At 45.5% G+C, this 12,585-nt stretch overlaps 1 protein-coding gene across 7 annotated transcripts in view; it reads left to right on the forward strand.

The window, feature by feature from the left end:
- Positions 1–12,585, forward strand: part of DNAAF9 (dynein axonemal assembly factor 9) — a 148,345-nt gene that overhangs the window by 106,764 nt on the left and 28,996 nt on the right. For all 7 annotated transcript variants that reach the window (XR_010935174.1, XM_067707614.1, XM_067707617.1 and 4 more), the window contains 3 exons: positions 1,193–1,281; positions 3,171–3,329; positions 8,607–8,732. Coding sequence is in view for 6 of the 7 variants with exons in the window: in XM_067707614.1 (XP_067563715.1) it covers positions 1,193–1,281; positions 3,171–3,329; positions 8,607–8,732 (374 nt within the window). In the remaining variant the exon portion in view is untranslated. The remainder of the gene's footprint in view (positions 1–1,192; positions 1,282–3,170; positions 3,330–8,606; positions 8,733–12,585) is intronic.

Consider the following 12,585-nt stretch of genomic DNA (forward strand, 5'->3'; position numbering starts at 1 on the left):
AAGAAGGTATCTGGCTGTGAGCATGTTTGCTGGGATTTGAGAGGCTGAGGCGTAGGTGCTGAGGAATGGGAACCAAGATGGAGAAATTTGGATGGGAAGAGTATAAACAGAAAGTCAGTTACATGGAGTACTGCCCACAGGCACAGAAAGGGATACATACTAAGGGTCTGGTCAGAGGGGAGGAGGGAGAACTGTTTCCCATAAAAGAGGCATCCATAGCCATCTCTGTGCTGATGGGACTAGCTCAAGTGATGAGTGCCACCAAGTTGAACTTCACTCCAGACCTGTCCCAGTGAGTCTTGTGTATTGTGAAATAAGACATACTTAAAGAAGCCCTTGCCATGCTATGTCACTGACATCGTTATCCTTCAGCAAATGCATGGTTCCTTTCTTCCTCTGCTTGACCCCTTCTTTGTTGGTGAATTTCTTGAGTTGCTTTGGAATGTCTGCCTGCAGAGGGCCCTGTTTTCATGTGGTCGTGTGCCAAGATTAGGAAAGTGCAGCCTGGCACCTCTTCTCCCCATCAAGATTGAGAAGTGCTTCCTCCACCCAGTTTGTTTCCTTAGCTCAGGCCCTGTGGCTTGGAAGGCACAGGCCACTCCCCTCCTTCGCTGAGTTTACGACACCAATTTAGCCTGTGGCATTTTTGTCCCAAACCTCCTTTCTGCCCAGTATTTTCCATTATACTTTTTTTGTTTTTTTAGCTTATTGGGTATAGCTGCTTCACAATGTTGTGCTAGTTTCTGCTGTACAGCGAAGTGAATCAGCCATATTTATGCACATATCCCCTCACTTCTGGATTTCCCTCCCATCTAGGTCACCACAGAGCGTTGAGTAGAGTTCCCTGTGCTATACAGCAGGCTCTCACTAGTTATCTGTTCCACACATAGACTGATCTAGTCACAGCCTGCTCCATGGAAATTATTATAGTAACGCTACATTGTTGTATATGGTGTTTGCTATGTGCCAGACACTGTTGCATGCATTTTGTTTACATATATTAACTTAGCTAATCATTACATCCACCCTGCAAGGTAGATTCTGTTGTGAGCCCAAGGTCACATAGCTAGTGAGTGCTGGTGCTGAGGTTCAAACCCATAGAACCTGGCTCAAGAAGTCAGTTCTTTTAACCTGTTGCACAACGCTGCCTCCCAGTTGAATCACAAACCCACATGGCTTTTCTTTCATGTAGGTAATTATCAGCATTGTAACTGGCCTCCCAGGCTGTCATGCTAGCGAGCTCTGTGCTTTTCTGGTCACTCTGCATAAGGAATACGGCAGGTTAGTATGGCTGCTGCCTTTGCTTTGGGGAAAGGGATTCTATGTCTGGGTCTGCCTTGGCACTGGGAAACCTTCTTGTATTCTAGTTTGGCTTGTATTCTAGTTTGGCAAGATAGACAGTTAACCAGATAAGGAAAATAGTATATTAGCTAGTGAAAAGTGCTATGGAGAAATTAATGCAGAGAATGCTATAGGGAGTGCTGGGCTGGGGGAGGGATTCCAGTTTTAAATTGGGTACTCAAGGAAGACCTCACTGAGAAGGTGACATTTGAGCAAAGGCCTGAGGAAATGGGGGAATGAACCCTTGGGTATCTGGGCAAGAGCCCTGTAGCAGCAGGACCAGCATGGGCAGAGGCCTGGGAATGTGCCTGGTCAGCAGGGGAATTCAGGACCAGGGTGGTTAGAACTTGAGAGCTGGTGGATGTGATCCTTCCGTGACCACAAGGGGACTGCGTGAGCTCAGGTGGAACTGGGACATGCTGGCTTAGGCAAAATTGGGGAAATCATTCATCCATCACTTCCATTTGGCTGGCAGATTGCTAAACAACCCTTGCCGACCAGGCTTTTTTTTTTTTTTTTTTTTTTTTTTTTTTTTTTTTGCGGTACGCGGGCCTCTCACTGTTGTGGCCTCTCCCGTTGCGGAGCACAGGCTCCGGACGCGCAGGCTCAGCGGCCATGGCTCACGGGCCTAGCCGCTCCACGGCATGTGGGATCTTCCCGGACCGGGGCACGAACCCATGTCCCCTGCATCGGCAGGTGGACTCTCAACCACTGCGCCACCAGGGAAGCCCCCCGACCAGGCTTTTAATAACTAGTTGGTCTACCTCAAAGTAAGGGATACTGGGCTTCCCTGGTGGTGCAGTGGTTAAGAATCCGCCTGCCAATGTAGGGGACATGGGTTCGAGCCCTGGTCCAGGAAGATCCCACTTAGTTGCTGCGGAGCAACTAAGCCCATATGCCACAACTACTGAGCCTGCTCTCTAGAGCCCGCGAGCCACAACTCCTGAAGCCTGTGCGCCTAGAGCCCGTGCTCTGCAACAAGAGAAACCACCACAGTGAGAAGCTCGCGCACCGCAACAAAGAGTAGCCCCCGCTTGCAACTAGAGAAAGCCCGCACACAGCAGCAAAGACCCAACACAACCAAAAATAAATAAATTAAATAAATAAATTTATTTAAAAAAAAAAAAAGGCAAGGCATCCTGCAGGAGGCCATATAGCAGAATTGAGAAGACTGAAATCACCTAGAAGTTTGGGAGTTTAGAGTGGGAGATTGTGGGGGGGGCGCTGTGGGGAGCCTCCTTCATGAGTACTCAATAGCTAACGAGTTCCTCCCTCATTTCCATTGCTTTTGTTCTGTAAAGAATCTGAATTCTTCACCCTACCCATTATCCCATTATTCTTTTTTTTGACTGTGCCACGTGGCATGTGCGATCTCAGTTCCCCAACCAGGAATTGAACCTGGGCCACTGCAGTGAAAGTGCTGAATCCTAACCACTGGGCCCCTAGGGAACTCCCCCTCCCTCCATTACTTATTCTTAGCAAGAATTTTACTGAAAACTGGACTGAAGCCATTTTACTGAATGATCTTTCAGGAAGTGACTGCCTGTTCAGGAGTCTTTCTCAACTCTGAAATCTGTTGGTCATGTGCTTATCTGACCTTTTTTCCTGTGGCAAGGCATTTCCTGCCAAAAGCTCCAGTGGTAGTGATTGCAGGATACAGGGTTCCCCACCCAGCCAGTGCACTCTGCCTATTTCTGTGGTGCCAGGATTGCTTTCTCCTGTATGGGTTCACTGGACAGAGAGTCTGTGGGTGTACTGGTCACATTTGAATCCACTGGCAGAGCCTATGGGCCTGGTCCTCATGCTGAGATTACACTTGCCATTTCCAGGTGGATGGTATACCGTCAAGTCATGGACAGCTCCGAATGTTTTCACGCTGCCCACTTCCAGAGATACCTTTCCAGTGCCCTGGAGGCCCAACAGAACTGCTCTGCCCGCCAGTCAGCCTACATACGCAAGAAGACCAGACTACTGGTGGTGTTACAAGGGTGAGCGCTGGAAGCCTTTTGGGGATAGTGGGGTAGGGTGGTGACCTTGCCATTATTGTTATTTCATGTGTGGCTAACTTGGGGCACAGAACAAACACACATGCATGAGAAGTGTCTGTGTTACACAGATATGCCTTCAACAAGAACTGTTGCCATCCTGTGGCCCAGAGTGACTGGTGAAGATTGCACACAAGTTTTAAGTTTGGCCTCAACATCATAATATCCTCAGAAGGCAGAGAGTTAGGGAGGTGGTTTTCTGGGCAAGATTCTTTGATAATTCTTCTAACAGTAATGGTCCCTAAGCTTCTTCCTTTGCCACCGAGGCAAGGGAGCTTCAGTTTTTTCAGTCCTCCCTCCTGTGGAGTTGCAGAGACAGTCCCCACACTCTAGTCTCGAGCCCCATCATCCACGGAATGGCTAGTGCAGGAGGGTTTCCTTGGACCCTCAGTGAGGAGCATGAATAATCCAGTTGGGCAAGGAGCTCCCTGTGAGGACAGTTTCGGAGTGTGTACCACTGCTTGGGGAGCCCTGGCTGCAAGGAGCTTCCCTTGACCTGTTCTAAGAGCTTCCAGGGAGGAAGCAGGCCCATCATCCCCTGGGCCCAGAGGAGAACGTGTCAGATCAGGAAAACATGGGCTGTGCTCTTTGCTGCTGTCATTATAGTTGGTGATAAAGAAGCTTTTGGCAGTTCTCACAAAGTGCTTTTGTGCTATGCTGTGTTTTTTTGTGCTCATAATAATTAGTATTTGCAACTGGCTAATTATTTCCAGTAGAGAATAGGCCCGGATCCAAAACCCTGTTTGGTCTCTGGGGTGTGATGGTGAGGACTGGAGGAAAGCCAGGCCGATGGTGCTGCAGGAGGCAGGTGGGAGTATGTGCCCTGCCAGGCCATCTTTCCTCTTCTTTAGATCTTGTTCTTACACCTGCTTTGGGCTTCCCTTCTGTTGACCCTTTTGTCCTACTAGTGGGCTGAGGTTGTGGAAGCCACAGAGCCAGAAGGCTAGAAACCACTTGTTTTCCATCGCTTCTAATGGTCAAAGGAATGGGTTGGCCTAGCTTCATCACCTCCTGCTGCTTCTCCAGAGTTGAGTCATTGGGGCTGTGGACCTGGAGTCAAATTTGGTAGCTTGACATTGTGCAGCTGAGGTCATTTCCATCTTCCATTACTTCAGAAAGCATTGTTGACTCCTTGTCTCTAACTGTACAAGTCTGCAAAAGTGCTAGCTGTCCTGGCTGCTCTGGACTGCAGTGACAGTGTATGGCCAGCCCACTTGTACTCTCAGACCCAGTTCTTGCCCAGTCATAGCCCCAGGACACTAGGAACCTCAGATGTATTTCCTGCTGTGGTGCTCACTATGACACTGTTATTACAGGCTGGGCCCATTCTCTTGAGGCACAGCAGGGAACACATGGCAGCCTCTTTGTAGCATGTCCATCTCCTTGGGGCTGGGCCTGAGAGCCCAGTATTGAGGTTGTTGGTGAGGGGACACCCCAGAGGCTTCTCAAGTTGAGAATTTTATTCCTTGAATGTGGCCTTTATTTTGATTTACAGGATTCTGTGCTGTAGGGCAGAGTTTTCTTTTGCCCCTAGAGTGGCCTGGTCCCATTCTACTTACTGCAGCAGGTAGGCAGTGGTACTGAGCTTTGACATCAAGTGGATTATTAGGTTGTTGTTTTAAAAATTAATGTATTTTGAAATGATAAAATTTTAGGAATGGAGGACTGATTAGTGGTTGCCAGGAGTTAGGGATGGGAGTTGGGGGCAGGAGGGAGGTGGGTGTGGTTATAAAAGGGCAACATAAGCAAGCTTTGTGGTGAGGAACTGTTCAGTATCTTTATCGTGGTGGTGGAGCCTACACAGGTGACAAAATTGTATAGAACTTAATACATACACAAATAAGTAAAACTGTGGAAATCTGAGTTTTAATAATTTTAAGGAATTTGAGGGGCTGTATTTGTTTATACTCTGGAACATTGTAAAATTATTCTTTACATTATCTACATTTAAAACAGTATTGCTCAAAACAAAAATTGAATTAATGTAAAACGAGGTAAAATTGTAGGCTTAAATTGCAAATGTAAAATAGAGCCCGAAAGACAATTGTATGGAATATGTTGTTTCAGAGGAAAGAAAGTTAAAGCCCTGCTGGGTTTTTCGTTTCTGTTTTTTTGGGGGGTTTTGTGTTTTTTTTGCAGTACGTGGGCCTCTCACTGTTGTGGCCTCTCCCGTTGCGGAGCACAGCCTCCAGACGCACAGGCTCAGCAGCCATGGCTCACGGGCCCAGCCGCTCCATGGCACGTGGGATCTTCCCGGACCGGGGCATGAACCTGTGTCCCCTGCATCGGCAGGCAGACTCTCAACCACTGCGCCACCAGGGAAGCCCTTGTTTTTGTTTTTAATAAAGAGAATACTGACAAGAAAGAGGCAATACAAAGAGTTAGTTTTTTGCCTTCATCATGCAGTTGGGGCAGTTTAGCCAGAGTGGCCAGGTACAGGCTTCATCAGTTGGATCGGTGTGCATCCTTCTGAGGTGAGGGTTGCCTCCTGCTGTCTGGAAGCCATGCCCAGGATGGTTATAAGGCAGGGGCTGGGCAGTAAGGGAGGGCATTAGCAGGCACACCGTTAACAAGTAGAGTGATTGACACCAAAGACCTGCTGTCTGCTTCAGTGGCTCCTGGCTGCAGTGCCCAGATGCTTCACCTAGATACATTGGCCTCACCAAGAAGCCTGGGGCCTGTTTTTTGCTCTAACTTTTTTCCATTAAAATCAGTGAAAATTAATGTAATCCTCTGAAAACTTGGAAATTCCCCAGTCACCCTGTCTAAGGGAAATCTATTGTATTAAAATTGCCAAAATCCTCAGGACTGACTTATAAATGTTTCAGTTCTTTTTTTTTAAATTAAGATGATTATTATTTTTTATTTATGGTTGTGTTGGGTCTTCATTGCTGCACACGGGCTTTCTCTAGTTGCGGTGAGCGGGAGCTACTCTTCATTGCGGTGCGCCAGCTTCTCATTGCAGTGGCTTCACTTGCTGTGGAGCACGGGCTCTAGGTGCGCGGGCTTCAGTAGTTGTGGCTCGCGGGCTCTAGAGCGCAGGCTCAGTAGTTGTGGTGCACAGGCTTAGTTGCTCCGCGGCATGTGGGATCTTCCTGGACCAGGGATCAAACCCATGTCCCCTGCATTGGCAGGTGGATTCTTAACCACTACACCACCAGGGAAGTCCCTTTCAGTTCTTTTTAGCCCTAAGAAATGAGAGTCTCTACAGCTTGTACCAAACATGGAAAGTAAAAAGCCCCCAGACACTTTTCTTTAGAAGAAGAGGAAAAAGCTGATGCTGAGGAGCAAGGCTAGGGCACTTCACCATGAGCATTAAGGCCATTAAACACAACTACAAAGAGATTTAAGGCAGTTTGTAAGCTTCAGGCCTGCTTACCAGAGTGTTACTGCAGTGTGAGGGGCTCTCCTAGCATCTAGGACCATCCAAACACTACAGAACCAGTGGAAAGCACTCTACATGGTCATATACACACATGCCCAGGCAGTGGGAGAAGCCTTCAAGAGAAACCAAGGAGCAGAGGGCTCGCTCTTTGTAGAACCTAGCACACCATGTTCTCTACTGAAGCGCCCACTGCTGTTTGGTCAGGACTGAGGCAGACCTGGGGTTGGGGGTGCTAATGTTGTTGTGTGGAGTAAAGTCAAGTACCGTTGTACAAATGAATTGTTTGTAGGAACTCAGGAAATAGCCCAGGCAGGCTGTACCTATCCCCCCAGCCCCAGGCTAAGACCAGGTCTGTATGATCAGCAAGGCTGCCCATCAGATTTGCCTTTTCCTCCGTAAGAACTGACCTTTTGTGATAGACTGGGTCAGTCAGGACAGTGTTCTTGGAGTGGCCAGGGGTCTGCCTGGAGTTCAATGTCCAGTTCATTCACCTGCCTTGCTTTAGGCACCATTGATTACAGCACCCAGCAACTACCTTACATTCTTATTGCAGAGACACATAATAAGCAAATTAGAAAATACAGTGTATGTAGCTGTAGTCAGTGCTTTGGAGAAGAATTGGGGTGAGGGTGGTGAGTATCAAGAGAGAGGATTGCTATATCCCATAGGCTGCATGAAGTCAGAGGACACCTCTCTCATAAGATGCCAATTGAGCAGAGACCCGAAGCGGGTTGAGGCAGTGAGGCTTGCAGACATCTGAGGAAAAGAGCATTACAGGAGAGGGGACAGGGAGTGCAAAGGTGAAATTATACCTGGCACGTTCAGGGAAGAGCCAGGAGGTCAAAGTAGTTAGATTCAGGTACAGGAAGAAATAGTAAGAAATTAAACTCATCCCTGCAGTGCGGGTCAGATCTTAGAGGGCTGTGTGGGCCATTGTAAGAGCTTTGGCTTTCAGGCCAAAGGGGGGATGGAAGCCACTCACTCAGTGGCTTACCTGATGGGGTTAGTATGACCCCTCTAACTTTTGTGTTGAAAACAGGTTATAGGGAGATACAAAGACAGATACAAAAAAAAACAAAAAAAACACAAAAAAAAAATACAAAAAAAAAAAAAGACAGATACAGATACAAAGACAGAAGCAGTTTGGACTCAGTGGTAGGGTGGGAGTATGAGCATAGTTATATTTTAAAGATTAAGAAAAAATGGAGTAAAAGAAGATGCCAAACAAACCTTTGGCCTCGCAGCTGAAAGAGTGGAATCTCCTCTGCTGAGAAGGACAAGACCTCAAGAGGAGCAGATGTGGGAGAGTTGGATCAGGAACATATTAAGTTGTAATTGAAAACATCAAATTGGCCCTGGAGGGAGTTCCAGGCAGGAGATACAAATGCAGTTGGTGTTTGACATGTGTCTACTGACTTGGAGATATGTCTCATAATCCCTCTTTCTCTTGCCTGCATGTTCTGTGAGATGAAAGGAGAGGAAAGAGCTATTAAAGAAAATATACCAATGCGGGAGATCCTAACTTGATTAGAAAACACCAAATCCCACCCTCAGAGCCCCAGGGTCACCTGCAGGCTTCTCATAAGGGGAGTGGGCAATAGGGTTCTTTCTTCCACTCACTCTTGCGGTTAGAACTCATGGAACTCGGAAATACAGAAGCACTGTGGACTCCAGGGGCTCTAAATCATGAAGTGGGGTGACCCCAAGGAACCTAGTCGCAGTCTCCCCCTTTTGGTTTTCCTTCCACCCTTACTCAGCCACTCGGCAAGCATAACCCTCTTCCCGCACTCTAAAGCGCCAATCGGTAAACTAATTATTCCCTTTTTCCCCCCCAGCTACACAGATGTTATTGATGTTGTCCAGGCCCTGCAGATACATCCAGATTCAAATGTCAAGTCCTCCTTCACCATTGGTGCCATCACAGTGTGTGTGGAGCCCCTGAGCTGCTACATGGAGCACAGGTACATACTTAGGACCACCTCTGGCCCACAGGGTGTGTTGTGTTTAAGTGTACAGAAAGCAGTTTTCTCCCACCTCCCAGTAGGAGACACATCTTTACATGTGCTTATGTTTTGGAATGCATCAGTCTACCTTATATGTAATAAATGCCCAGTTGTCATTTGATTAGTGCTAGGTCCTCAGAGCCAGCATTTGGACTGGCAGCTTCTCACCACTTTGTGCACTGAAAAGTCACCCTTCTAGGACAGTGGGACTTGAAATAGCTTCTCCCAGAAAAAAAGAAGGCCTATGGCAGGCTTTTATTTTCCTCTTTACTGCAGGGGAGGGGCTTTGTGTCCCAAGGCACTTGGAGTACCTCACAGATACTTTTTCATGTGGTTAAGCCATCTTAAAGCATCTTACCTCAGTTAATGACACTTATTCTCATTACAAACAGGTGAACTTTTTTTTCTACTTTGGAAGTAATAACAAAGAAAATTGAGTATAATTCACTCATAATCTCACTCAATGTTAACTATTATAATTTTTGTGAATTCCTTTCTGGTCTTTTATGTGCATGCTTTTTTACAGTTGTGGTATACATATAATTTTATATCCTTCTTCTTAGGTTAACGTATAGACATGTTATGTAAGTGAACATATATATGTTCCTGCAATTACAGTGGTAATTACATTTTGATTGGGTATGTAATCATTATGTGCATATATGGACATAATAGTCTTAACCAGCTCCGCATTGTTAGTCACATAGGATGTCTCCAGCTTTTCACTATCATAAATAATGCTATGAGAACATCTTTATCCATATAAATTTCTGAAATTTCAGATAATTTCCTTAGAATAGATTCCTCAAAGATATTAATTAATTGTATGATAGTTTTATTACTCTTTATTCATATTTCCAAATTGCTTTCTGAGTGGGTTTTGCAGTTTATACTGCCTCAGTGGTATCTAGAAGTACCTATTTCATCATGAGAGAAATCCTCACTGGGAAGTGTCAAACATTACAGTGTCCCTTCATAGAGCTATTTGACTTCCTCTCCCTTTAGCCTAGTAGAATGTATCCAAGGTCTTTAATCATGTGGTTTTTCTGGCTAGTCCATATTATTATCATCTCCTGGTAACTGATTGATCTATCCTTAGATCTTCATCTGGAAAAGCTCCCTTCTCGAGTCCCAAGTTGATATCTTTAGACTTCTCGTAGAATTTACATTAGAAGTTACTTCCCTAGTCACCTTAACTGATCCCAAGAAATGTCTTCACCATTCTCCCTTCTCTTTAGCTCTGACCTAGGTTCTGCTCTCCCATAATAAAGCTAAGGTGGTCTATTTTTCCTTCTGCCTTAGGTTAGGTTATTGTAGTGAATGCTGAGCATCCCCGTTGTACTTCAGAATGCCATATTGAGTCTTACATGCCACTCTTTCTACCATCCATGTCTCTTCTTTTTCTGAAGTTTTTACTTAAAGATGAATGAAAGCAGAAAGGGGTCTAACAGGGGACTAGACACTACTAGACATATTAACATAGAAAGGTAGGAAAAGATAGTAATAAACAAAGAACAGACAAAGGTTACACTCTAGACAAGCACTCTTCTACACCGTCAATAAAAAGTTAAGGAGAAGAGAAACTAACAGGGTGGTGAGGGAAGAGCTCAAGGAAGAGATATAAAAGGTCTGGGGAAATGGGGAGGAGGGATCTTCCTGGGGTATTGGAAATGTTCTAAAACAGAATTGTGGCAATGGTTGCACAACTCTGTAAACAATTTACTAAAAATAATCATTGAATTGTACACTTTAAATGAGTAAATTTTATGGTGTACAGGTTATAAATAAAGCAGTTAAATAGAAAAGATCGGGGAAAAGGAATTTAGCTGACAAAAGCAGCTGAAAGATAAACTGTTAGAGTCCTAGAAAGAAAATAAAAATTTCACTATAGAAATGAAAATCTCAAAGCAGTGAGAAGTAAAAGTAGACACTGCTAAAACAAAATGGAAAGGAAATACGGAATTCCCGGGAGGTCCAGTGGTTAGGACTCCTCCCTTCTACTGCAGGGGGCACAGATCCAGTCCCTGGTCGGGGAACTAAGATCCCACAAGCCACACAGCCAAAAAAAAATTTTGAGAGGAAATAGACAAAGAAATGAAGACAATTAGAGAAAAGAGAGGAATTATAGAATACAGATTTAGCTTTTGTGAGGACAGAAATCATTTCTGTTTAATGCTTAGTACATAGTAAGTGCTCATGAAGTGTCTGTGGAATAAATGAGTGTGCCAGCATGTGAGGAATAAGTGTCCTTGAAGAGAAATAAGTAAATCAATAAACAAGCTAAAGATAAGCATATAATCTCTTTAAATATAGAAATAAGGGTAAAGTATATGAATTATAGTTATGGAATATAAAAATACAAATGACAAAATCAGGTGGGTTAAAAAGTATAAGAGATTAGGACTTCCCTGGTGGCACAGTGGTTAAGAATCTGCCTGCCAATGCAGGGAACACGGGTTTGAGCCCTGGTCCGGGCATATCCCACATGCCACGGAGCAACTAAGCCCATGCGCCACAACTACTGAGCCTGTGCTCTAGAGCCCGTGAGCCACAACTACTGAAGCCCACGCACCTAGAGCCCGTGCTCCGCAACAAGAGAAGTCACCGCAATGAGAAGCAAGCGCACCGCAAAGAAGAGTAGCCCCCGCTCACCGCAACTAGAGAAAGCCCGTGTGCAGCAATGAAGACCCAATGCAGCCAAAAAAAAAAAAAGTAGAAGAGATCAAAAATAATATTTGTCAATAAATCAAAATTACTGATTTGCTCAGTTTTTAGATATTAATGAGAAATTTCCAAATTTACTTTTGAATCCATTCCAGAAAGTAATTTACTATAGTGGTTTACTAATGCTCTGTTGGAAAACTAATGATTAGCCCCTGTGCATGGGCTGTGGAGCTATTCTGTTTCATGTGCATGGGGGTGCATGTGGAATAGAATAAGAGAACTACGGGACTCATGATCAAGAATAGAAAGTTATTGGGACTTCCCTGGTGGTCCAGCAGTTAAGACTCTGCACTCCCAGCACAGGGGGCCGGGGTTCAATCCCTGGTCAGGGAACTAGATCCCGCATGCCTTAACTAGAAAATCCCATGTGCCACAACTAAGACCCGGTGGCTCAGCCAAGTAAATAAATAAATATATTTTTTTTAAAAACTTGGTTAAAAAAAAAAGAATAGAAAGTTATTAAATAACATTAATCCCATTCCATTAAGAAAAAAATTAAGTGGGCCAGTGTTAAGCCCATAATTTTTTTTTTTTTTAAAGAAGATGTTGGGGGTAGGAGTTTATTAATTAATTAATTAATTTTTGCTGCGTTGGGTCTTCGTTTCTGTGCGAGGGCTTTCTCTAGTGGTGGCAAGCGGGGGCCACTCTTCATCGTGGTGCGCGGGCCTCTCACTATCGCGGCCTCTCTTGTTGTGGAGCACAGGCTCCAGACGCGCAGGCTCAGTAGTTGTGGCTCCCGGGCCTAGTTGCTCCACGGCATGTGGGATCTTCCCAGACCAGGGCTCAAACCTGTGTCCCCTGCATTAGCAGGCAGATTCTCAACCACTGTGCCACCAGGGAAGCCCAGCCCATAAATTTTTAAAAAGCAAAAACAATCTGGGAATTCCCTGGCAGTCCAGTGGTTAGGACTTGGTGCTTTCACTGCCGTGGCCTGGGTTCGCTCCCTGGTTGGGGAACTAAGATCCTGCAAGCTGCATGGCATGGCCAAAAGAAAGAAAGAAACAAAGGAGGGGGAGGGAGGGAGGGAGGAAGGAAGGGAGGGAGGGAGGGAGGGAGGGAGGGAGGAAGGAAGGGAGGGAGGAAGGAA

Source organism: Pseudorca crassidens, chromosome 15 (genome assembly GCF_039906515.1).
Source record: "Pseudorca crassidens isolate mPseCra1 chromosome 15, mPseCra1.hap1, whole genome shotgun sequence".
Classification (NCBI taxonomy): domain Eukaryota; kingdom Metazoa; phylum Chordata; class Mammalia; order Artiodactyla; family Delphinidae; genus Pseudorca; species Pseudorca crassidens.